The sequence below is a fragment of the Rhipicephalus microplus genome, chromosome 2, assembly GCF_043290135.1.
Source record: "Rhipicephalus microplus isolate Deutch F79 chromosome 2, USDA_Rmic, whole genome shotgun sequence".
NCBI classification, from domain to species: Eukaryota; Metazoa; Arthropoda; class Arachnida; order Ixodida; family Ixodidae; genus Rhipicephalus; species Rhipicephalus microplus.
The window spans coordinates 192,482,785-192,508,065 of record NC_134701.1 but is presented as its reverse complement, the minus strand read 5'-3'; the positions used below and the strand labels follow the sequence as shown (position 1 = coordinate 192,508,065).

The following is a 25,281-nucleotide window of genomic DNA, read 5'->3' as shown; positions in this document are numbered from 1 at the left end:
ATCCCCTCTACTTGATGAAAGTGTTTTTGAACCCGGAAATATTGAAGGCCATGGTCAGTGAGGGAAAGCATCGCCAGCTGGCCCACTTTCAGAGACTGTTGCGAATCACACTCACTGATGGTGAGTTGTTTGGCTACCTTATTTGTTTCTCCCTCTACACTTGCCACTTTCACTCTAAATATCTGATTGGGCTGGTACGCAGCATGTCAGTAGGGCCAAATATTACATGCATACATCAGTCTTCGTAAGCCAGGATGTACTCAAATATTGAAGGCAACACGCAAAACCACCTGAATGCTCCCACACCATCTTTGAATATCTTATAAAGTTTAATTACACCTCTTCTGGGTGCTGCTAATAATATATTAGCTGAAAACAATAACTGCACTTGAAACAGTAGGTTCGTTTCAGTAGATCAGGTACGCCATGCCCTCAGTCTATGCTGGTGTACCAAAAATGGCAATTCATCTAATTGATCTGTCATTTCTGGTAGAATAGAGCTTTGTGTCATCTTGAGAGGAGCCTGATTTGAAGCAGGAAGACCTTATGTGAGCAAAACACCTGGCGAAATTATTTGTGAGTTGTCTGTGGGCAATAGCATGGCCACTTCATATAAGTAACGGAATATGGAAAGAAAGCATTGCAAAATAAAAACATTTTTATAGGTTTCAAGCGTAGTACCTCTAACACAGAAACTTAACATTGTGATTATTATGTCTTAGAAGCATGCATAGACAAAGGAAGCAGGTAGGTCGGAGAATTTTCAGTGGGCAAGTCGTTTAACGCACTTTGATATTGCCATGAATGCAAGGGCCTCACCAGCTTGATGCTGTGTCTGCGCCCATTCTGAAAGTGAATCTGTACATTGTGTTGGAATTCTTTCACACCTGTTGAGGTGTCTAAGGTCAGTTATTGCCTACTAGCCCAAATTTTTTCGTTGAATAGTCTGTATCTCGGGCTGTAATCAGTTGTCCAGTGTTTTTCCAGTTGATGGGGCATTCAGTAGATGGTGCATTATTGAAATTTGGCCTCATTATTTAACATTTCAACTTTTTTAACTCGTGGAGACACCTCAAGTTTCCCATCATGTTCGTGCATTCTGCTGGCATCATTGACTAATGAAAGCTGCTGTACCTCTCCCCCATCTGATGCCACTGACTTTGTTTTAAGTCTTGGTGATAATGATTTGTGCTTGCAGAGCTGCTCTTGCTATATTGCTGTACTTTGGCTGTCCAGTATTCAGGAGTCCAGAAAATGTTCAAGGAAAGAAGTTCCTCACATCACTGGCAACAATGGTCAGCATACTCCAGGTGAGAACACAGGCTCCTGCATCGTTAAAGCAAACGTAACAGTCAATCAGTTATCTTTTTATTCGGCACTTTGGCTTCTTTGGACACCACGTAGGCTTTTTTCGGTAGCCATTCACATCTCAGGAGGTAAATTGACAAATAATTTCAGCACGGGGAATCAGCCCAAGCACTCGTCGCACTTGATCACCCTTTCCCCATTACTGCTGGCATCCTCGACCATGATGGATGTCTAACTTACACTGTAAACTCTATATAACCGCTAATAATGAGCTGGTCATCAGCTCCATTCTATGTGAAATCATGCTGACAAATGGCCAATGTTACATAAAATATATCCCCTATGAGATTTGCCTTCATGGACATCATTCCTTTAATGTTGTCGATAGCTTTCTACAAGCTTTGCTGTTCACCTTATCTGTTTTATTTGTCATTCACATAAACAATCCTTCATCCCCGATTTGGCAGATTCTCGATTATTCGCACTTTCAATTCTGGGGATACCAGAGTTTAACTTGAATTATCAGAAGACTGAATTATTAATTGCAAGAAGGAGCATAACTGTGTGTAAACTACCAGAAAAAGCACAGGTGGCTGATTATTACATCTATTTTTCGCTGTCCTTGTGTATATTTTTTGCTACTTTTTTGCTCATGGTTTTGACCACTGGAAATAGCAGGCAGACAATTGGCTTTTTTGCGGCTTTTTGAATAATAGAGTGTTCATTCAGTAAATTTATATTCTATAAATGGAACTGCTACTTTAATGAAATGACTGCTATCATAATGATTGTTTTCATGCTCGCAGTCAGTACACTTCCACGCTGATGTAAGAGACAAATGGGTATAATAGACGCCAGCGTCCCTACATTGAAATAGGTGTTGATCAGATGATTTATATGTAATACCCTGGTTATAAGAGACTTCACGTGAAAGACAGAAATTGCTGTATGGTGCATTACTCTTATAAAATGGTTAAACTGTACCTCTGTTTGCCTCTTTGTAAATGGAGCTCCTGTAAAATGAAATGGATTTTCTCGGTTCCTTTAGAGTTCTTTATAATGAGTGTCCTCTGTATATGAGCTGAAATGCTCAGTTGAAAAAAAAACAAAGGCAGCTAGCTTTTCCAGCAAGTGGATAAGTAAGGATAAAAAAAAAGTTAAATAAGCAGAATGGGCCAGTTGATGAACGTTAAATGAACACCTTTTAAACTTGTTGAAAATTTAGCAGGCCAACCAAAAGTTTGAAATTCATTGGAATTAACCAAGAGTACGAAATAGCATCAGAGTTTGAAATATAGCATGTCCATTGTAATATAATTATGAACAAGTTGTAATAATGGTTGTTTTCTTCAACTGATTGTTGCTACTTGTGAAGCTGAGATTCATGTCATATGCACAGTTACAGTACTGAGTTGCTTTAACTAGTCTTTGTCATTTGTGTATATAAAAAGGTATGTTATATAAAGTTTTGAATTGGTGTTGTGAAGTATGATTTGAACGTTGTCTTGGAGAACCTCTTTCTAGAAGTGTATTAATATTTGAAGTCGAGATGAGATTGATGTCGTGTGCATAGTTACAGTGCCGAACCATGCGTCGTGTGGTAATCCATAAATGCTGGTGGTTTTCTGTTTTTTTTGTTCAGGAGAATCCACCTGCCGTAGATAAGTGGCTTATGAACTGTGTGGCAACGTGGGGTGGTGATCATTACTGGGAGCAGATCCTGGCTCTTGTGTCCAACTTTTCACTGACCTCTCCTGACCACTTTTTCTCTTGCATCTGGGAGCCACTCATGCAGCTGTTCTTCTTCCAGAGCCTTGAAAAGCAGGTGGGGCAGTGGTTGTTGTTTGTAAGCTATTTAAGAAAGCTGAATTCGAGGCTCACTAACCACGGTTCGCTTTTAACCTTCTGAGCAAATAAAACGAGAACACTGTAAAAGCTCACATCGATGTGTCGATGCCTTACTGAATGAATCTTTATTGCACAAAGTGTCATCATCCAAGGAAAATAGGCATGTGCAATGGCGAATACAAAATGTGAAAGGAATGATAAGCTGCTAAACCCATCACATGGGGTAAAATTCCCAGGTGGTGGAAAGTTAATCTGAAGCCCACAACAAAAGTATCTCTCCTAGGCCTGGCGCTGTTTTGGGAGGTTGGAACATTGCTAATGAAAGTATTAATTAATCGTTTGTACTCCCATAATTAAAGGGTCATAATATTGTGTTGTTTCTTAGTTTCCACGAGGCTTTTGTAAACGAATTATATCGCCTTAATAAGATGCAGGTGATACTTTGCATAATGTTGGGAAACACTACCTGGTGGCTCAGAGATGTCTGGCTCAAAGTTCTTTGCTTTGCAAGTGTACTTTAACACGGGGCCATTACATGAGCTCTAGATAAAGTATCTCAGTGACTTAATAGCACTTGTCATGTATTGTGCTATCTTGCAGGTTAGCATATTTCGATGCCTCACCGAGCTGTGTCGTTTCTGGTGTCTGGTGGAAGTACCCCGCTCTCAAGGGTGCAGGTCTGTGCTCTCTTTGGTTCTGAAGCTTTCAAGGCATGCTTGTACAGCTATGCAGTGATTCTCTCTTTCATTTCATGCATAGTACTATCTCATTTTACCACCAAACGGTCGATCTCGTGAATGCATAGGACCACTTTTAGATTACGGCAAACTACCGGTTGTGCTCAGAGTGTCGTTTCTTTGACATAGCTTCTCAGTTGTGAGGTGTAGCTATGAAACAGTCATAGGGCGAACAGCACAGAAAAGTCTTTAACAAGTGCAGCCAACAAACATTTTTTACTCTGTAGCACTAGTCTCACACCTCGATATAACAAACACGGTTATAATAAAATATTGGTCATAGCGAAGTATTTGAAAAATAGCCTCGCAATAATTATATTATCTGAAATATACATTTAAAACGAAGTTTCGGCTATACCAAACTCTTTTTTTGTGTAAGATGCAACTTTGTTATAATGAGTTTTCAGTGTATTCACACTAATTCACGAGATGTAGCATGCAATAGCTTCCGACTTTTTGTATTGCACCTCACATTTCATATCCCCTAATAGTTCTCTGTGATCGGAGAAAATCTTTCGGGTCATGCTATTTACTGCTCCTACACGAGGTCACATCTTGTCCTATAGCTGACGGTATCCGACTTGAGCAGTGCACGTAGTTGCAGTCGACGTCTGCAGTACAAACACAATTTCTTCCAAGTATTTTATTAAGGCTTCTAATGACTACTGCTTCGTAAAAACTCGGTCTTTATTGTCAAGAGTACTGTAGCCTGTCAATGATTGTACATAGGGGTGACAATGGCAGGGTGGAAACGACAGTCTACCAGAAGCAATCTGACATAGGGAATTTTCGTCCTTTCAATCTCGTCACCTGGCTGAACATAAACAGTTTGTCGTCAGGACGATCGTGTCACTTTGTGATGTGGTGTGCTCTAATCATAGTTGCAGTGACATGAAGCATTATTCCACGAGATTTATTGATCACACCCAGGAGAGCATGCAAAAAGGAAAAAGGAGCATATCGCGAAGAAAGAAGACACCCATTGGGTCTATTCCTTACGTTCGAGAACATCAGGCTCTGTTAGGATAGCCTTGCATCTGCTGGCCATAGAAACTATTTTCAAGCCTTATTGTACCTTGGGACACAAGTCCGCTAAGCCCAAAGATTATACACCTGCGAACGATCTAAGCGGGGTAATTTACAATGTACAATGTAAGGATTGCAGCGATACTTACATAGGCAAGACAGGATAGAAAAGAATAACAACACTCAAAGAACACAGAGGGGACATTGCTAATGCCACCCATGTCATGCATTCCAATACAGAGCTTGTTGAACATTGCTGGACAACAGGGTATACCTTCGACTTAACAATGTGATGATGCTTGTTTAGAAACAAAAGTGAGAAAAAAATTCCTGGAATTGTTGTTCATTCGTTGCGATAAATCGGCTTGCAGCAACAACCGTGGCCTCCTACCAGTAATTAACATAGGTACTTATGTACCTGTTAGTGGAGTGGGTGACCTTTGCTTTGTTGTCAGTGTATGCCACGTGTCACTGTCACGTGGTCGGGACGTTCATGAAGGCAGCAGAGGGTATGTCGAATATGAAACTTTTTATATGGCCAAACTTGAGGCCAGGAAACAGAAAGTCAGATTACAGCAACACACTGGCACTGATAGCAGGGAACATAGCATCGGCTTTCTATCCAATGACAGGCCGTTACGCGCGTCGGCATTTAGTGTACATGCGCCATCAAATATACCAGCGTTATCGCTAGCGGCCATGTAAATTTCAGAATAATCTGTAATGTCCGTGTTGTTCACCTAATTTTGACAAAACGATACTATAGAACACTGAGCTTCTAGAACACTGACTTGCAGTTTGCGCTGACCGTCGCTGACAGTCTTTGTGGGCGTAAACCAAATACAGCAAGAGTGAAAACAAGAAGTGCGTGTGGCACTAGGGATGCTAACTGCATAGGTTGCAAAACATCTATGTAATTTTGGTATAATTTTGTGGAGTTTGTGTTGCAGTAAATCTTTTAGAAATACTGTACATGCTTGTGGTGTACATGGTTTTGCCTTCATAGCACCGTATATATAGTTCGCGCGTTTCTCGCTCACGGGAAAGGAACAACGACTGGCGTGATAAATGACGTCGACGCTGACATCACAGACGCTGACCTGCAGAATCTTGTGACATCGACAGTCAAAATCGTGACCATACGCCGCTTCGGGCAGTCTCGCTGCATCAAACTAGTATTTGATTCTGAGACTCTGCCCCCTAGCGTGAAGGTTGGATACGTGAGACATCCCGTGCGCCCTTACGTGCCACGGCCTTTGCAGTGTCACAAGTGCTGCAAGTTGGGACACGTCAGCGCAGTGTGCAAAAGTGAGACAACTTGCCAGCGGTGCGGCGGGTCTCATAAGGTGGAAAACTGCGATACTGCTGTTCCATTGAAATGCCCATACTGCTCTGGTGCACATGAAGCAACGTCGAAGGAGTGCCCGAAGATCAAAGAAGAATTCGCGTCCTGCGGAAGATGGTCAGAGACAACTCGACACACAGAGAGGCCGTCATGTCCATCCGCCAACACAGACGTCGTCCAAAACGTAGGCACCAGCGAAAGCATAGTGGACATAGGAGTGATGCGTCACCATCAGCAACAGATGAACATACGCATACGCATTATCTGGCCGCTACACCCATGTTGTATGCACCACGTCCCAGGGATGCAGAAAGTGGAACAACGCCCGCGTTGCACGCCGATGCTTCAGATACTGAGTGGCCTTCGCTACCGACTGGAGCAATAAAAAAGGCCACATCATGGGCTGCAACTTCAAAGAGGGCGGAAAATGATAGGCAAGACACTCAGAAGAGCCAAACTATGCTGAAGCATCTATTAAAATCTATTCGTGCGATTCTCAACGAGCTACACACACCAGGAGCGAAAACAGCAGTGCAGATCCTCAACGTGCTGGAACCGCTACTGCTGACCCTTCCATAAACAATATGGCGAATTTCTTCGATGAACGTGTGCGCACCTCGGCCATAATGCAGTGGAACGCACGGGGTTTGCGAAGCCGATTGTCTGACTTTCGACAACGGATGTTTAAATACAAATTTCCGTTGGTTGTAATATGTGAGCCGAATATGATGTCGTCGTTTCGTATTTCCGGATACGTCACTTTGTGGTCACGTGATGATCGAAATGCGAGCAAAGTAATTATATGCGTACGTCAAGATTTAACGTACGTGAGACATTCCGTGGCTCCTTATGCTTCTAACGACTATATTTGCCTATCTATAAAGCACAAGCGATGTTCAATATCAATCATTGGTGGATACATTCCTCCTAGAAGCCACGTGGACTGTCCCCATCTCTTGTCTGTTCTCCAAGCTTGCCCTGGACCACATGTATTAGTTGGGGATTTTAATGCACATCATCCCATGTGGGGTTCTGCCTCAATGAACACCCGCGGCAGGGACATTGCCGATTTTGTGCTCAATCAAGGCCTTATGTCCATTAACGATGGCTCACCTACTTTCCTCCGTGGCGCATCGTACAGCAGCTGTCTAGACGTATGTTTTGTGAGCAGAAGTCTCTTGCCTACCACCTGTTGGTTTGTAGACGTTGAAACACATGGAAGTGACCATCTCCCTACATATATACAGCTAAAAAGTTTCCATCGTTCGTCTCCCCGGCCCGTGAAAAGCGTAGACTGGCCAGGATTCCAAGCTTCTGTAAATGCTCAGTGCGGGAACATTCAATCTATATCTGAAATAGAAAGCCTAATTTCATCAGCCTTAACAACGCATACGAAACTTGTGAATGTGTCGCTACCAAGATCACAACTTGACGCACAATATGAATACCTTCGTGCAATTCGTCGCCGGGCAGAGAGAAAATACAGGAGAACGAAATCACCAGCTGACCTATCTACAGCACGCCAAGCACAACGACATGTATTGCGACACCTCGATAAGCTCGATAGGCAACGGTGGAGGGTATTTTGTAGCTCTCTTGATCCTAGAAAACCCCTGTCTCGAATATGGCAAACTGTCCGAAGCCTTCAGATGCCCACTCAACAGTTGTTCCCTTTCCGATCTTTGGCTCTAAATCAAGGTCGACCTGAAGTAGAGGTTGCAGAAGATTACTGCCACTTACTCGTAGGTATGTCCTCCTTATCGATATCACCTTCGTATTTAGCCTCACCGCCATCCAGCGACGATCGCCTCGACTTGCCATTCACAATGCACGAACTCGACGCTGCGATTTCTACGTCCAGACGGTCGTCCGCACCAGGGCCTGACGGAATTACTTATTCGGCTCTATATCACCTCAGCCAGGAAGCAAGGCAGGCTCTCTTGTCGTTCTACAACTCTATGTGGGAAACAGCGACAGTACCAGAGAGTTGGAAGTGCAGCCGCATAGAGGCCTTACTGAAACCAGGCAAGTGTTCACACGAGTTGTCTTCTTATAGACCCATTGCCCTAGCCAGTTGCTTCGGTAAGGTGATGGAACCCATGGTGCTGGCAAGATTGGAATGGCTGCTGGAGAATAATGTCGGCTTACCAGATTTTATAAATGGCTTCCGTAGAGGTCGATCATCTATAGATGGTGTTGTAGATCTACTTTCTTCTGTTGAAAAGGAAAGACAACGTCGGAGATTGGTAGGGGCCATTTTCTTAGATATAAAGGGCGCGTACGATAGCGTCTACCATGAGGCCATTCTTGACGCACTTGAAGACATCGGCGTAGGTGGCCGACTACACACATGGATAGGGAGCTATCTCAGAGGACGTACCATTTTTATGTCGACATCCGACGGTGACACGGCCAGGCACCTCGTAAGCCGTGGAGTTCCACAAGGCGCCGTCCTGAGCCCCATGCTTTTTAACATAACACTCATTGGCCTTGAAGCTGAGCTTCCCGACGTTGTCAGAATCAGTGCGTATGCGGACGACATATGCATATGGGCATCTGGAGCAACGCGACCACAACTGCGAGCAAGGCTACAACAAGGCACATCAATAACATCTAAGTACTTACGTCGTCAGAGCCTGGAACTTTCAATAGCAAAATGTGCTGCATTGGCATTTACGAAGAAATCAATGTCGCGGTACCCAATCTTCGCTCACGGAGCAGTGATTCCCGTGGTTAAGCACCACCGCTATTTAGGGGTCGTCATTGATCGCAACCTGTCCTAGTCAAAGCATGTGACTGTGCTGAGAAACAAACTAATCAGTTTTGTGTATGTTCTTCGTGTTATAGCAGGACTGAGATGGGGCCCTTCGGAGAAAAGTCTCCTGCAGTTATACAAGGCATTTTTTGTGGGCTATATAAGGTACAGCTCACCTGTGCTTTCCAACATGCGGGCAACGTGCCTTCGTACTTTAGAGAGCCTTCAGGCACGAGCACTGAGAATATGCCTTGGCCTACCACGGTGCACATCTACCTCTGGCACTATAGAGGAGTCACGCACCTACCCTATACAGGTTTACACGTCCTGTGAGCCTCTTCGAGTGCACCTTCGTCTGCTGACCCAACATGCACAGCACCCGTTGTCTTCGCTACAAGTGGACCGACCAGGCTGTACCTATTCGCGATGCCTCGATACGCATAGGCACATGATCCCGTCAGGCTTTGCACCTGCCGTAATCCCTGCAGTGCCTCCATGGACATTGACTAAACCGCTGGTGTGCCTTCACATACGTGGAATTTCGTATAAGTCGCATGTTTCTTATATTGCCCTCAAGCAACTCACCTTGGCACATTTAGATGACCGATACAGCGACTCTGTGCACATTTACACCGATGAATCCGTAACTTCATCCGCCTCAGCTGCAGCCTTCGTGGTCCCTCAACTCGGTATTTTCCGACAGTACAAATTAGATCATAGGTCATCTTCGACAGCTGCAGAACTTGTTGCTATACAAGAAGCCATAAAATTTGTGATGGACCAAGTACCATGTAAATGAACGATTCTGTCTGATTCAAAATCAGCGCTTCAAGCTATCCATTCTTGCTTAAGAAGAGGCCAATTTTACGAGTTAACGTTAAGAATCGTCCAAGCATTTGACCTAACACACAGGGGTGGTCACTTGATTACACTCCAATGGATTCCTGGACACTGCGGCCTGGTTGGCAACGAAACAGCCGATAGCGAAGCAAGAGCGGCAATATACAACGCTCCTATGTACGTCAAAGTACCCTACTCGCGAGGTGACGTCAACACATTGTTGAGATCACTGATGCGTGAATGCGCTGCCACTTACTGGTTGCTACCAGATCACCGGAACAAGCGCCTGCGGGAAACAGACCCCAGTATGACTTTTCGTCTTCCAGATAAAATTAGCCGAAGACTTGCTAATATACTGCACCGAATTCGCCTGGGCGTCGCCTTCACTCGTCACTACACCCACCTAATCGGCCGTGCGGACAGCCCAAATTGTGAACGCTGCCAAGTGCGCGAAACGATAGCTCACATATTTTGTGACTGTGCATTATACGTGGCACAAAGAGAAATGCTAACTGCAACGTTGGCAAGCATTGGACGAACACCATTAAGTGAAAGCCACATATTGTCAGCAATGAAAGACCAAACAGTGTCAAAAACTGCTACAAAGGCTGTTCTAGACTGTTACAAGCTGCCACTCAAGCGTCGCCAGCGCGAAGTCGGCGACGTGAATGACAGCAGGTTGGTTCGTTCCGCACGCAAGCAGAGACAGTGAAGAGATCAGAGACGTGATAAAACAAAACAACTTTACTCTAGTGATATTGCAGCACACGGGATATAATACAACACTTCAATACAACTAACAAAGCACATCAACACTTGATGCAACTAAAAATATATACAAAACAATAAATCAGCTTACGCGAGAGAACTATCACAAACTACACAAACTAACAACAATAGAAATACGGAGTAGAAAGTTCGAAGATATAAACAGGTGAATGCATACGTGTGATGATTGGCAGCGTTGTGTCCCCGACGATCGGATGCGAGAAGTCGAAGAGAGTTCTGGCACGACTGCGATGTCGGCGGTGTTGCAACGCTGGTGGCTCCGGGAGGCTAGTGCTTGCAGGTGACTTCGAGCAGGTTGAGCTAACTCGAGGCGAAGTCCCGATGTCTACGTTGCAGACGTTAATATCGCGTCACAACTAGACTAAGTTTAGGTGGCCAGCCGATACTGAGCCACACTAAAAACTTCTAGAAGAGATGCTTGTTGATCTGTTTCTACACCATCTTGGTCAGCGACTAGTCTGCCTAGCAGGGCAAAATCCTGCGCTTAAATCCCCCTCGTGTCTCCTCGCTCTCTTCCTTGGGGACAAGAGACCTCTACATGGGTCCAATCATGCGCGTTTAATTGAGGGGAAACTCCGCCCCAAAAATATTTTGACCCCACCCCTTTTTTAATTGGGAGAGGGCCCACAGCTAGCGAGAGTGACAACCTGTCGGGTTGTTGTCATACGGCTTGGCCACCAGAGCGTTTCCCACGCTTTTCCCCGTGGGAATGGTCAAACGTTTGGCTCTCAGCCAGGCGTCTCGTAGTCTAATCCTTGTTCGGGGTATAACGCGGCCTTCTACGACCTTGCAGACGTCGCCACAGTTACGAAAGGATTAACTGTCGGCGGCGACGTTCTAAGGAGAGCACCCCATTTTGCGCTTATCGGTTCTTTTTCATGTGCCGCCGTTTCTCACGGTCAGTCGGGGAGTACGGCGCCCGTTAATTGCCGTGACGCGGTGTCGCCGAAAATAGCCGTCCGTGACATTGCCCCCCACTTTCAGAATGTTATTCATAACATTTGTTCGCATGGAGGGGAATTTTTTTCGAGAACAAGGAACAAAACACCACCAACAAGGGAGGCATGAGGACTGTCCCTCTCATACACAACATAAATAGGCAGAATGCATCAAAGTAACAACAAAAGGAAAAACAAACAATGGTTAGAGTACCAGCTTCATTTACACGCAACAATATCAATGCGCCATACAAACAAGAAGAGAAGATAGCCGTGTACGGCAGCCATCAATACAGAATACACTGCACGAATGTATACTACAAAATAAAACGGAACAGGTGCGCTCCTCAACTGTAGTGCAATCCTTCAATGTGCATTACAGCAAGTAAAAACAACCAATGCACCAAGCAAAAAGAAAATAACTCAAAATACACTTCTTATACAATGAAATACGTGCATACAAACAGAAAACAACCGACGGAAGGAAAAAAAAAAACATGCTCATAGACCTCAAGTCTCAATGCGCGCAACGACAACTGTACCGGGTCACGCCAATCTTAATCAATTTACGAGATCATTCGGTTTATGCTAACATCTTCCTCAAAAGCTCATTCATGCCACATCCTCATGGCAGTGGAGTCATACGATGCCACACTAAACCTTTGAAACAACTAGAAAATTGACACATTTTCTCGGTTTTTACCTTATGCAAAATTTCGCACTCATGATTAAACTAATTCGATGCTAACTTTCAGCCTTTGGCTCGGCGGTTTTCCTTCTGAACAATTTACACCGCATCACGTACTTGCAAAAATTATGACTGAAGTCTCCATCTGCAAAGCCACACTAAGTAACCATACTTAGCACGCACGTGCAACAATTCTTCAACTGACCGCCCCCCTTTTCTCAATTAGATTCGCTTGAACCGCACACGATGGGGTCGCTTTCCCGGCGGCTTTCGAGCAAGCCAGAGTTTACAAAAAGCGCGAAAGCCAGGCTGTGTCCTGCTGTCACGCCTCATTCTGCATTTCGGCGGGCTCCCCTCAGGAATGTGCAAGGGACGCCAGAAACAGGAGGGAAGCCTGGGTAATAGTGTCTTTGTGGTCGCCCCCACGCAGTACTTAGCCGTTGTGCCTTTTTGACATTGAACCTTCGGGGAAGGCCGCTTTCCTGAAGTCGTCGAAATGAACCGCGCCTTTCGTTCGGGTGACGCACCTCCTTTTCCCCCTCTACACCTGGCTCGCCGCTTGTGTCTTCATGAACGCCACCATTGACGTTTCTTGAAACGGATGCATGGCCTAGCCTGTCGTCTTTGTTGGGAAGGAGCGGGACCTGCCCTAGGCTCACGAAGTTCCGAACGCTTTCGCTTCTTTCTTTTTCGGCGATGTTTGCTTGCCTCTTTTCTCTCAATGCCATCATCATGTCGCGTCGGGAACTGAGTGGTCTGGAAGCTCTTTGGAGCTTGTGCTACATTTTGCCCCCCGCTCAAACATTTTGAACTCGGTGCCACGACAGACTGCCGGGCCAAATTATCTTTGTTAATGCTGATGAAACCATTAACTGGGCCCTCTCCGATGGCATCGCTGCACTCCTGAAGAGTCGAGTTCTCGCTGTGATTAGCCACTGTACTAACCTTATCTGCATGTGACGATCTCGAGACGTCCTCTCGAGGCATGAGGATGGTTTCCAGCTTCTTACTAAGTCCATTAGGGCTGCTGGCACAGACCTCATCCTGGCTAAGACCGTTTTTTGATACTGTCTCTACTTCGAGACCGGCCAAGGCCTCGTTCTCTACATCATTTATATGAATGCATTCGAGAATATGCGGGCCCCTTTCTAGCGCGATTTCTGGTTCTAGCGCTTCCTGCCACACTTTAACGTCCAGCGCTTTCCGACGCCCCTCACTTTGAGACTGTTGTCTTTCTGTTTCGCGTTTTCCTTCAGACTCTTGTCTGAGCTGCTCTTCTTTTGTCCAGACAGAAGTTCCGAATGTCCGGAACATCTCTGCCTTAACTACCTCGTAGTTGTTCGCGTTCTGCTGACTGAGTCGCGCAACAGCTTCATTTGCCTTGCAAGGCAGAACCGTGAGTAGCCCTTGACACCATGTGTCTCGCTCAAATGACAGTTTCTCGACGGCATCGCCATGCTCACTGTTGGATCGGCTAACCCTGCTACCCTCACTGAGGCGAATCTTTAATTGCAGTAACTGCACTTCCCGTTCTCCGGCTTCCCTTGCCGCTTCTCGTTCTTTCGCCCTTTCTTCCCGGGCCCATGCTCGCTCTTCTCTGGCTAACGCCTGCGCCTATTCCTGCTGCTACTTAACCCATTGTCTCAGTTCGGCGCCCTCGAGGCCTAACTGTTTACCTTGCGTGATCCACTTATCAAAATCCATACACTGCATATTGCAACTGTCACTATAATGCCACTAAAAACCAGCGCAATCATATGCAGGATGCAACCGCTTCAACTGTGCGGCTCTATCACAACGCTGTCCGCACGGTTCTCGTTCACCCCTCACTGTCCTATTCTTGTACGGAACGTCCTGTCTCGCGGACGCCAGTTTTGTTACCAGCTGCCACTCAAGCATCGCCAGCGCGAAGTCGGCGACGGGAATGACAGCAGGTTGGTTCGTTCCGCACGCAAGCAGAGACAGTGAAGAGATTAGAGACGTGAGAAAACAAAACAACTTTACTCTAGTGATATTGCAGCACACGGGATATAATACAACACTTCAATACAACTAACAAAGCACATCAACAGTTGATGCAACTAAAAAATATATACAAAACAATAAATCAGCTTACGCGAGAGAACTATCACAAACTACACAAACTAACAACAATAGAAATACGGAGTAGAAAGTTTGAAGATATAAACAGGTGAAGGCATACGTGTGATGACCGGCAGCGTTGTGTCCCCGACGATCGGATGCGAGAAGTCGAAGAGAATTCTGGCACGACTGCGATGTCGGCGGTGTTGCAACTCTGGTGGCTCCGGGAGGCTAGTGCTTGCAGGTGACTTCGAGCAGGTTGAGCTAACTCGAGGCGAAGTCCCGATGTCTACGTTGCAGACGTTAATATCGCGTCACAACTAGACGAACGGCTAAGTTTAGGTGGCCAGCCGATACAGAGCCACACTAAAAAACTTCTAGAAGAGATGCTTGTTGATCTGTTTCTACACCATCTTGGTCAGCGGCTAGTCTGCCTAGCAGGGCAAACTCCTGCGCTTAAATCCCCCTCGTGTCTCCTCGCTCTCTTCCTTGGGGACAAGAGGCCTCTACATGGGTCCAATCATGCGCGTTTAATTGAGGGGAAACTCCGCCCCAAAAATATTTTGACCCCACCCCTTTTTTAATTGGGAGAGGGCCCACAGCTAGCGAGAGTGACAACCTGTCGGGTTGTTGTCATATGGCTTGGCCACCAGAGCGTTTCCCACGCTTTTCCCCGTGGGAATGGTCAAACGTTTGGCTCTCAGCCGGACGTCTCGTAGTATAATCCTTGTTCGGGGTATACCGCGGCCTTCTACGACCTTGCAGACGTCGCCACAGTTACAAAAGGATTAACTGTCGGCGGCGACGTTCTAAGGAGAGCACCCCATTTTGCACTTATCGGTTCTCTTTCATGTGCCGCCGTTTCTCACGGTCAGTCGGGGAGTACGGCGCCCGTTAATTGCCGTGACGCGGTGTCGCCGAAAATAGCCGTCCGTGACATAGACTTTATAAAAAGCACTGGACTAGAAACTAGACTGTAGGGTACTATACTAAGTGGCTACTATACATACGCACCACCTCTTCTTGTCCCCATCATCACCCTTCATCCCTCTTTCTTTCCCCTTTCCCTTATCTCCTGTGTAGAGTAGCAGGCTAGAGCGAACTAGCTCAGGCCAACCTCTCTGCCTTCTAATAAATTCTCACTCACACACACCGTATATGGCTATGTGATACTTTCTCTCTCTTACCCTCTGCTCCCTTCTCTTTTTCACTTCTCTTTCTCGCAACCTTACTATGCCACACTTATATGGCTGTGCTGCACAAGGTACTGCCTGCGTGATGCTATACATGGCTATGCTATGCCTCACCTTTCCATTCCTTGTCCACTGCCCCAATGCTATGGGAAACGTGCACCGAGCCTGTGGTACCACGGTGTGGGAGTGAACGAAAGGAATTGGCGTGCTTCGTGCAGCAGCCAACTTATGAGCACAGCCACGTCAGATTGTTAGCAATGCTTCACAATGGCGTGTATGAATTTAATCTGTGTCGTACATTATGCCAATAACTATAAGAACTACGCACTTGGAGCAAAGTTGTTCAGTTATCCGCCACGACTATGCTTGAGAAACCGGCAAGAACGCTAGTTATTGTATGCTACAGGAAGCAAGTGATCCCGCAGGCACATGCTGTAGTTAGATTTGCTGTGAATTTACTGTCCTCGCAGGTTAACTGATATTCTTATTTATAGTGCTGAAGGATCGTAAGGGCATCTGGCAAAGTTATCTTGAGTCTGCAGTCCACTATTCCCTGGCAAAAAGCTCGTACGCTGCTGCTGTTTTTCCACTGTATCGCAGTTCGTTTAGCAGTGCAGTTTGTAAACAGTACACTAAGGAAGAAGTCGTGCATACCAGGCAAAATGCGTTGTGGACTGTGAGATTTTAAGAATTATGGCCCATGTACTTAACAGCACTGTGAGGGCACGCCAGGCTGTGCTACGCTGTTCTATTGTACTGCGTGAAAGCTGAGTTATTATGTGCAACGCTGGCGCGTGACAAACTTGCTGGAGGACTCATGCGGCTCGAATAACGTTTACGAATGGAGCTGAACTGCTGCAGAAAGAACGTCGCGGTAATTCCACTCATTATAAATTCAATAGGTGCAGTACGGCGACCGTGCGTTTAACTTGCGCTCATCGCAAGTGGTTGTCCGGCACGTCAGACACAACTGCCATCGTTTACTCAGCCATAAGTAAGTAAAATGACAAGAAATAATGTTTCCAAACATGATGGTGACGGCCTATGCTTCGAGATTTACACTGACCAGCCGTTCGAATCTTGCTTTCAAAACACTCTGTCAACTTTTGCCTTCTGTCTTTTCCTCTTACCATTCTACTACAGAGACTGGATATGTTCAGGAAATCGGGAGTCGCACTCATGGGCCTGCCCGAGTGGCAGTTTATAATGCTTCCAGTCCTCTCGCGCAATTCGCTTCTCATCGATGGACTCAGCAGAACCTGCTTAAGGTGAGTAGTTGGAAAGAGCCTGAAAAAAAAAGTAATCTGCAATGTAACAAGGCCGTGTTGTATTCGTAGAAACATAACTGTACTTGGGCACAACAAGGCCCTGCTGCATTCAAGAAGCATAAGTGTACTTTGACACACTCTTCATTGGCGAAAGGGCGGAATTTTTGTTTACACGAAAAGTAGCAAGTGGTGGCAGCGTTACCACGTAGCCATATTCTTTTCCTCAGGTGTTTGACAGCTTTTCACTTACATGAGACTATCACCAGGTTGTGGTTGTTTATAGTGCTTACTGTGAATTCAGTGTTCACTGCAATAAATTTTCTGTTGTATTCTCATTGATTGATATTGCCAGTAGCTGAACCAACCAATTGCAGTACGTAAGCTATGAAGTCTGAAAGAAACAGAAGCCCTTCCCATTCTCACAACATAGTTGAAAGTTGGTGGTGCCACTCGTATTCATGTCATAATGTAGAACATGTCATGGCGGCAGGTAAGATGCTTAAAGAACCTCGAATAGCCTGTGATTGCATCTACAGCCTACAAGGAAGAGATAATATAGGTAAGTCGAGCCCGCTTATAACGAACCTGAGCATGACGCGGCATCCGTTCGCTGTATCTCGAAGTTCGTAGTAAATAAAACGCAGCTTTTAAAAGAATTTGCGAGTGATAACAGAAACGTTTTTTGCCCCAAAAAGTCCGTGATGCATGTGTTTCGACGAGCAGAAGCGATAAGGGCGGTCTCGAGTTCATTTAAAACGGCAGGGTGCTCGTTCGCCGAGGCCCATGGCATGAGCTGCATGAGGCACTGGCTCCAAAGTTTCGTCATTCTCGCTGTCCAATTCCTCCAAATCGCTCTCACCGCGCACTTCATTCACAATTCCCTAATCCGTTCACGGTTCCGCAGTGTCAGCATCATCATCATCGGCCGTAATTAAACCATCGCAACTGATGTCCCACCCGCTCTCCCAGGTCGGAGTCGACGACGCGCTGCCACGAATCGCCGCCGCAGTGGTCCTTTTCGGAAGTTTCAGGCTCAACATCGGGCCCGACGTCGACGAAGTCGGCTTCGCGAAAACAGTTTCGCGCGCATGTAGCCATCACCGCCGCCCACGAAATATTCAGCATCGTCACAGCTGAATACCGGGACGCCCGAAGCGGCAAGTTGGCTGCCAGGTTGTCAACAGCTATGAGCAAGCGCTCCGCAATGCGGTGCCTAATGCGCGGATTATGCTGAAGCCAAGCCAAGTGGTCATACTTTTGATGTTTTGTGAACGGCAGGAAAAAGCGTGCTAGTCCTCCCGTCGGCCGTCATGACCACACACGCACACCAAGAGCAAGCAAGACGCGCACCACGACACACATGCCAGAACATGTGGAACAGCTTTGGGCCCGTTTCCAGTCAGAAAACGAAAGTAATTGGAGCCAGCGTGGTGGGCGTCGCGAAGCAGTGGAAACTGACGAAGTGGTTGTGATCAAGAGAGGAGAGCAGACATGCGAGAGAAAGACAAGGAGTTGCGATAAAGAGAGGGGAGAATGCGGCGAGAGGGCGACCTTGAAAACCAAACACACGGGAAGGAGGCAGGTTGAGTAGCTTGCTTGAATGGTCCGCGAAACTCGTACGTAGAAAAAATGGCCCCGTGTCTGCATGTTAATCTGCGAATTTCGTCGAAGACGATAGTCTTGCGTGGGGAGAGAATGAAGAAAACATTTATTTGATGTTTTGCGCAAGAAAATCGGTGAATGGTATTCCGGGGGCGCTGCGTTAGAGTGCCTCGAGCGTGCAGCTGAGGCAAACGAGCGCATCAGGTCATGTCACACGTGAGACAGGAGTGCCATCTGGCAGTATTATTGGAAAATAAAGTGCATGGCTCTGAAATGGGTGTGCGCACCCCACTCAGAGGTGGTAAGGTGTAGAACGCAAGGTGACGGGTAGGTGCCACCGCCGTCTCGTCTTAGCAAAAAGTTGGAAACGCTCGCCTTTTCGTGCAAGCGTTACATGGCCAGCGCATCGTCATAAGCGCTATGGTCCTTAAAATAACTTATGTATGCCTTTTTTTAGTAAAAGACGCACATGCAGAATACATGCGTATTGTTATGGTGCCCCAGACATGTGCGATAATTGCTTTTTAATAGATAATTGCACAAGTATGAACGCTAAACCTTGAGCAACATTGGTGGGCGCTGCGTATGGGGTCGGCCGTTCAAGTATCCGGTGCCGTTAAGAGTGAAGAAACAGACAACTGTACAGACAGACAGACCAAAATTTTTGTGTCGAAAATCCCCAAGAAAGTCTTTAAATCTTGGGAAGAGTGCATGGCCGCCTGTACCGTTGCTCGCGGCGGTGTTTGAAGACTCGGCGGCCATGTTCAAAAAATCGTTTTGTTGCACCGGCGGGTTTTCGTGGCCTCACGAACTTCATACTTCGCAATTAATTCCGGGCAAATTAATAGCCGTTTTCGCGCTTCCGCAAGCGCGTGGAAAGCTTGCTGAGTTGAGTGCAAAGTGAGCGAGAACAAGTCCTAAACACAAAACGCATCGCAAATTATCAGAGTCGGTGGTGTAGCGTGCGCGTCTGCACTAGGCGCAAACTATCGGAGACAGTCGGTGGCCGACGATGTTGGCAAATGGTCTGGTCACTCCAGGCTGGCGATGCCAACGACAGTACTAGCGATCGAAAACAGGATAGATGGCCCACCGGTCTTCGAAATATCGGTGACAGTGTGAAAACGCGGGTCTCGTCTGGCGATGCGAGGTGCTCAGTGTAGCAAGGGAACAAAGGACGAAGGGTTGCGTAAGAAAAAGTGGTCGGGGAGAGCGGCAACTAGAGGGGCGAGGAGGCATGGTCGGTGTTTAACAATAAGGATGTATGGGCACCTCGCCGATGCCTGATCGGTGGTCGAAATTGGTTTCCCGGAACTTAGCAGACCGCCGATTCCGTTCGCTGTGACCGATCAGCGGCGCTTGGAGGCATTCGTTGTAAGTGCGATTTTCTGCCATTGAACCAATATATATTTTCACGGTCACGCGAAGCGAAAGTTTCTTTTAAACGGGGCCGTTATATGTGGGCTCGACTGTAATAATTTTTGTGCCCCAAACAATTGCTGTTGACACATCTGCCAACTTTTATTTCTCTTTTCAAATGTCACCATTTTTAGAGCTCACATATAAAATCATCTTTGTTATTGCCAGTAGCTTTTATGTTAAGTTCAGTTCCACTTTAGGAAAAGACCGATTTTGGAAAAATACAATTATGGATTATAGTGACGAATTTTAAAAGAGCCTAATTTTTCTGGCCAGTTCAGTTGAATGGGCCTGGGTGCAGCAGTAAACCGTTTGTGATTGGAATGTATCACAGCAACTGAAGTAATTTAGGGGCGAAGCTCCTTAAGGCGTGGGCTGTGCGTCCCCTGTATGTAGCTACCTCTCGTTTAGTTCTTGCAGTGTTCACTAGATGGCGGTACTTGTAGCTGATGATGAAAAGATGCAAGATGTTATAAACTAGACGGCGGTGCTTGTAGTTGATGGTGAAAGATGCGAGATTTCGTAAAACAGGAATGATGTGACATATGGCACGTGTCATTGGTGGAAGGCAATGGTTCGATTTAGTGCGGCGATGTGCGCTAGGGGGAGCGTTGTAATAAAATCGAAGAGGCAAAATGTACGTAGGATTCATGGTTTACCAAGTTTGCCTCCGGAGCTTCACCCACTAAGCATCATTCAATTCGTGGATACGGCAGCACATTTTTTCTCTTTACTTGGACACTTTGGGAACGAACTTCATGAACCTGCATGTTAGTGGTTGGCTGATAATTCGAACAAGTCAGCCGGCATCCATGAAAGATAATTTAAATCGGGAGCCCCCGGTTTTCATCGCTTCACACAGAAGTCTGCCCAGAGTGATAACAAAGTATTGTAAAACCAACCAAACTAAATTTATTAAGATTCAAAACAAAGAAAGAGCAGTATTTCCCAGCAGATTAGATTTGGAATGCTGTGCTGGAGCTCTTGGGCAAGCTACAAATGATGCTCATTGGGTCGCAATGGAAGAAAGGAAAGCATATGAAAATTATTGATTGTTCTTGTTAAATTAACCTTAGTCTCGCACAAAGAACACGTCAAGGGAGACCCTGATCACTTTGAATTTTAATTGTGTTAAATTAACCATGTAAATAAGCATGCTTTGGAGCATAAATAGCATTATATATTCTGGCATTTGGTTTCACTGCACACATGAATGCATGCTGGCATTTTTTCTGGCGTATCATTCACTGATGAATTAGTTTTATTTACTGTTAAATGCTCCATGAACTTAATTAACAAAATCACCTGCCACAAACTTGTTGTAGCACTTAATTTGTGATAACGAGTCCAGAGGTAACTTCTTTAGGTTCTGCCTGCACAGTGGGGGCGTTGTTTGTACATTGTAGAGCCCGACAATCAATTCGAACTCTGCTTAACTTTAACAATTTCATAGCCCACCTCGTGTTTGAATTAACCCGCTTTTACAGTATACTTAGTTCCTTGCTCATTCACATATAGTAATTTACAACTTTGTAAACTAGCAGGTCTATGTTAATCTCCTATTTCTTTTGTTTTTATGTTTTCCTGACAGCCTGCTGGAGTTTATGGAAGACGCAAGAGAGTGTTTTGAGCAGCCTTGGTTGAAGGCAGTGACCAACGAGTTCCACGACCAAGTGAGCTGGCTCGGCTTGGCACTCGCTGGTGAATAGAAGCGTGCATGTGCCGTTGGCCTGAAGTTGTCACCAAAACTCTTGGAAGCATTGGGCGTTTCTCTGAGCGACACTTACTGTCCCGTGGCGCTGTGGTGGCAACCTGCTGTCAAGGACGCTGTTGCAAAACTTTGTCAAACTCACAACATCGAGCCTCACGAGATTGCCCAGGTAGGTGACATAGCCAGCCCATGTGCTGCATTAACAACTGTTCGTGAACACCCCTGGACGTCATTATGGCATTTACGGGGACAAGGTAAGCCCAGCTAGCCGCTTGACCGTGCAAAACAGTGTTGTGGGTGCCGTGTGCGGGAGCGGGCGCATCACTGATAGCTCGCACACATGAAGTCGTAGGCACGGAGGAGAAAATCAAAGGTAGCACAAGTGCAAGGCATGCTCCAACAACCAGCCAACACAAACTCGTCATGTACGTTTGTTTGCATAGATGTCAGTGTCGCGAGGGGCTCCACATCTTACTCAGTCATGCGGCGTGCATTTTAAAATTGATTTTAAATACGTTCTAGGCTATATCTGCCTTTTTATTGTGTGCATGTGTGCATGCACTTAACAAGAGCACATTATCATACCACACTATTGAAAGATTAACCGCAGCAGCTCAAGGCTGATAAACACAACTATGTAGTACATAATGCCTTCTTCATTTGCCTGTGCTTAATCCCTATCACACTTGCCACTGTTTATGGCATGTGTTGCATGTATGGCCTCTATAGCACTGTTCATTGTAAAAAAATATCCTTGTAAAAATATTTCACAGCATTTTCTGTGTTAACATTTCACAACTCTCTGATTCGCGAGATTCTAAACATTCTTTGTTGCCCTGAAGAAAATGGGTATCATAAAGATTTGTTTTCAATCACTTCGAGTGTTACATTCTTCATGTTGTTCATCTTAATTTGTTACAGAGTGCTGACACATGGTCTGCCTTTCTCGACATCTTGGCTGCCACCCAACCACACACGACAGAGCTTATGAGGCAAACAGCTGTGCTGACTGAACCATCTAGGTTTTCCACTGTGTCGAGGACATTCACAGCCTGATTTGATCTCTTCAAGTTTTAATATTTATTGCACATTGCAGAAGTGAACAAAGATAGTTTTGTTCCATCATTAAAATTTCCAGTTGATAGTTGGCACTGGCCTTCCCTTGCCATCATAGATGGTGTGCTGTTATTACTGACGAATATTTTTCAATGCACTGATGGATTACGTGAATTATACACCGCTGTAGGCGTGATCATTGAGTGACTTCAATATTGCAGTGGATTGCCTCACGAATCGATCAAGAAACTTTGTTGAGTCTGTCGAGGCAAGTTTTGACGTCCCCTCTTGAAAGGCCTAGGCCCGGCCACCTGAACCTGCTGATTTCTTATAATAAAGTTTATTCCTCCTCCTGTCGAAACGTGGAAGTGTTACAGGAGCCTGTCGAGCGCTTTATGGGCTTTCTTTCGACCCCATGAGCACTCTGGAAACTACACTGGGAGGGATGGCATGGGGGAAATGAATCAAGTCAGCACACGTAGGCCTGTGCAGGGTTCCCCTTTGGAAGGGGGGGGGGGGGGTTAATGCTTTTTGTAATGCTCTCCCCCTGAAATATGAGTAAAACTTTGGGCCCTCCCCTATAGAGTGACTAAGGAAGGCAGTTGCCCGCTGTGCCCTCCCCTGTGTGCACGCCCATGTCAGCACTTGTCATCAGCTCGAACGTATGTGATGAAACGCAATTGCTTTCTCCCGTTGGTTACCGTTGCACGAGTGTAGCTTATTGTGTAATTCTAGGCCCAACAAAGGGTGGGACCAATACGTCGTGACCCCTCGTGGCAAGATGCGCATCTGATGCAAATGCCGCTCTTGGTTTCAGTCAGCTTTTGGACAATAGCATGCCATCTGTTCGGCGTCAAACAGCGGTTGCCGGCCGCTCCGAAGAGGGTGTGCGCTGGAATCTGTATGGAAAAATGGGCGGCTGAGAAAATGACCCCAGGCTTAGCTTCGAAACTCCCTCTGCCGCGCACGGTGTTGCGAAAGACGGACCGATCCCGCCGAAGCCGCCACTGTTGCGAAAGACGGGGACGCCAACACGGTCCTGTAGGCGCCACTGCTTTCAACTCCGCCGGGAACGTCACCAGCCGTTTGGTAGCGTATGTTTATCAGCTCGCGACTGCTTCTGCGCAGAGCTGATAAGACGAGCGGACGAGACGACGGTGAGTTAAACAAGGTTTATGTACAGCATATATACAGAGGCGTTACAATTTCGGCACTGGGGCCGACAGAGACTCGAAGAGCCGAGATCTCGTCTCTAATACATAGGTCAACTTTTCGCCTAAGACCGCTGACTTACACACATGTCGGCTCTCCGACATGGGGACTCCTCTCTCATAGGACCTCCGATCGCGACGCGCCGCAGGGCTTCTTTTATTTACACCGGGTCCAACCAAAATGTCCAATCAGAAGCGCCGCTGATCGTCAGGGCAGATTCCTCCAATGGGGTTGCCGCGCCATGCGTCAGACCACCAGACACGAAGACGCCGGCTCGCTGTCACGTGCGCCGCTGACTCAATGCACGTGGGCGAGAGAGGCGCCGCGCGTGTTCACGCCGTTGAGATGTCCGCGTCAGGCGGACTGCGGGCTGGCCTTGACCCAGATTGCCTTTTTCCGAGGCACGGACGTTTGACGAGGACTCGCTGGCATAACAGCACCCCCGCCGCCAGACAATTCACCGGAAAGACTAGCTGCTTCCACGGGGCTCGGATGTCAGGTGCGCTCGTTCGCCAGGTCCCTCCAGGTTCGCCTCCAGGGCCATGGGGAGAATACAGCTCCAGACTGTTCCGGGAACACCTCCCATTTTTGACGACGGATCCCAGCTCCACTGGCTTGTCGCCACAACTTGTCGACCAGCTTCACTCGTCTCTTCTGACCATCTTCGGTTTCAGCACTTGTCGATGGTTCTGCAACTTGCCAAGAACGGATCGACAACAGACAACACACGACACAAGCAAGTGCCCTCGGTCACCCAACAGAACACCAGACAAAGTATAGTACAACATATACCTATCTACGTGTCTATCGGAATTTTGTTCCCTCTACATCAAGAGGCACATGTGGGACACAAGACTCTTAAAGTAAGAACTTGAGTTTTTCACAATTACAACAACGCAACGAATTAGAATACGACATAAAGTTGGCCCCTTGAGACCACTCTGAACGAGAGCGCTCAGCCCAGGTCGTGATGAGGTCAAAATTTTGCCCCGAATCGCCAGCGAGAAACCGAAAGGATGAGAAGTTACTAGCTGGAACGCACTGCTCAATGCACCTGCATTAGCGTTTACCTTTCCTGTTTTTTCTTTAGCGAACGTCAAAGTTGCGCGGTGGAGCAACATGCTCCACTTCAGTAACCGGCTACTTTTAGGCGACGGTACCTATGCGGCACCAAGAGCGGCTCACACTTTCGACGTTGCACAGGGGAACAACGATACGGCTTGCTACGGATTGACTCCTCTCCGCTTAGCTCGATATCGTGTTCGATCAGCCTCATGTTTCCGGGGCGGTCCGAAAACACGTCTTCAAACTCGGAACCAATCTTTCTCAGGTCCTCTTTCTCAGGTCCTCCTTCACTTAAGCTAGGCTCTAGGTTTATCTGCTCCCGGATTACTTTCGATCCCCCTTCGATTACCTCACTAGAACTCAAATTTTCTGCTTCCTCTTCCACTGAAGCATTCAACA

The 25,281-nt window shown here is 46.5% G+C and overlaps 1 protein-coding gene across 1 annotated transcript; it reads left to right on the top strand.

Annotated features, from left to right (window-relative positions):
• LOC142786854 (centromere protein I-like) lies at positions 1 to 22,722 on the top strand. Its single transcript, XM_075884555.1, has 7 exons — positions 1 to 120; positions 1,237 to 1,310; positions 2,951 to 3,133; positions 3,757 to 3,833; positions 16,693 to 16,817; positions 21,430 to 21,718; positions 22,471 to 22,722. Exons 1-5 carry the CDS (start codon positions 15 to 17, stop codon positions 16,754 to 16,756), a joined length of 504 nt encoding a protein of 167 aa, XP_075740670.1. The 5' UTR covers positions 1 to 14; the 3' UTR covers positions 16,757 to 16,817; positions 21,430 to 21,718; positions 22,471 to 22,722.
• The last annotated feature ends 2,559 nt before the right edge of the window (positions 22,723 to 25,281 follow it).

Excerpts from the sequence above, each read along its gene's own strand:
- LOC142786854 (XM_075884555.1), top strand. The coding sequence starts at position 15 with ATGAAAGTGTTTTTGAACCCGGAAATATTGAAGGCCATGGTCAGTGAG. Across the intron at positions 1,311-2,950 it reads CAATGGTCAGCATACTCCAG|GAGAATCCACCTGCCGTAGA; the intron begins GTGAGAACACAG and ends TTTTTTGTTCAG. Across the intron at positions 3,834-16,692 it reads CCCCGCTCTCAAGGGTGCAG|AGACTGGATATGTTCAGGAA; the intron begins GTCTGTGCTCTC and ends ATTCTACTACAG.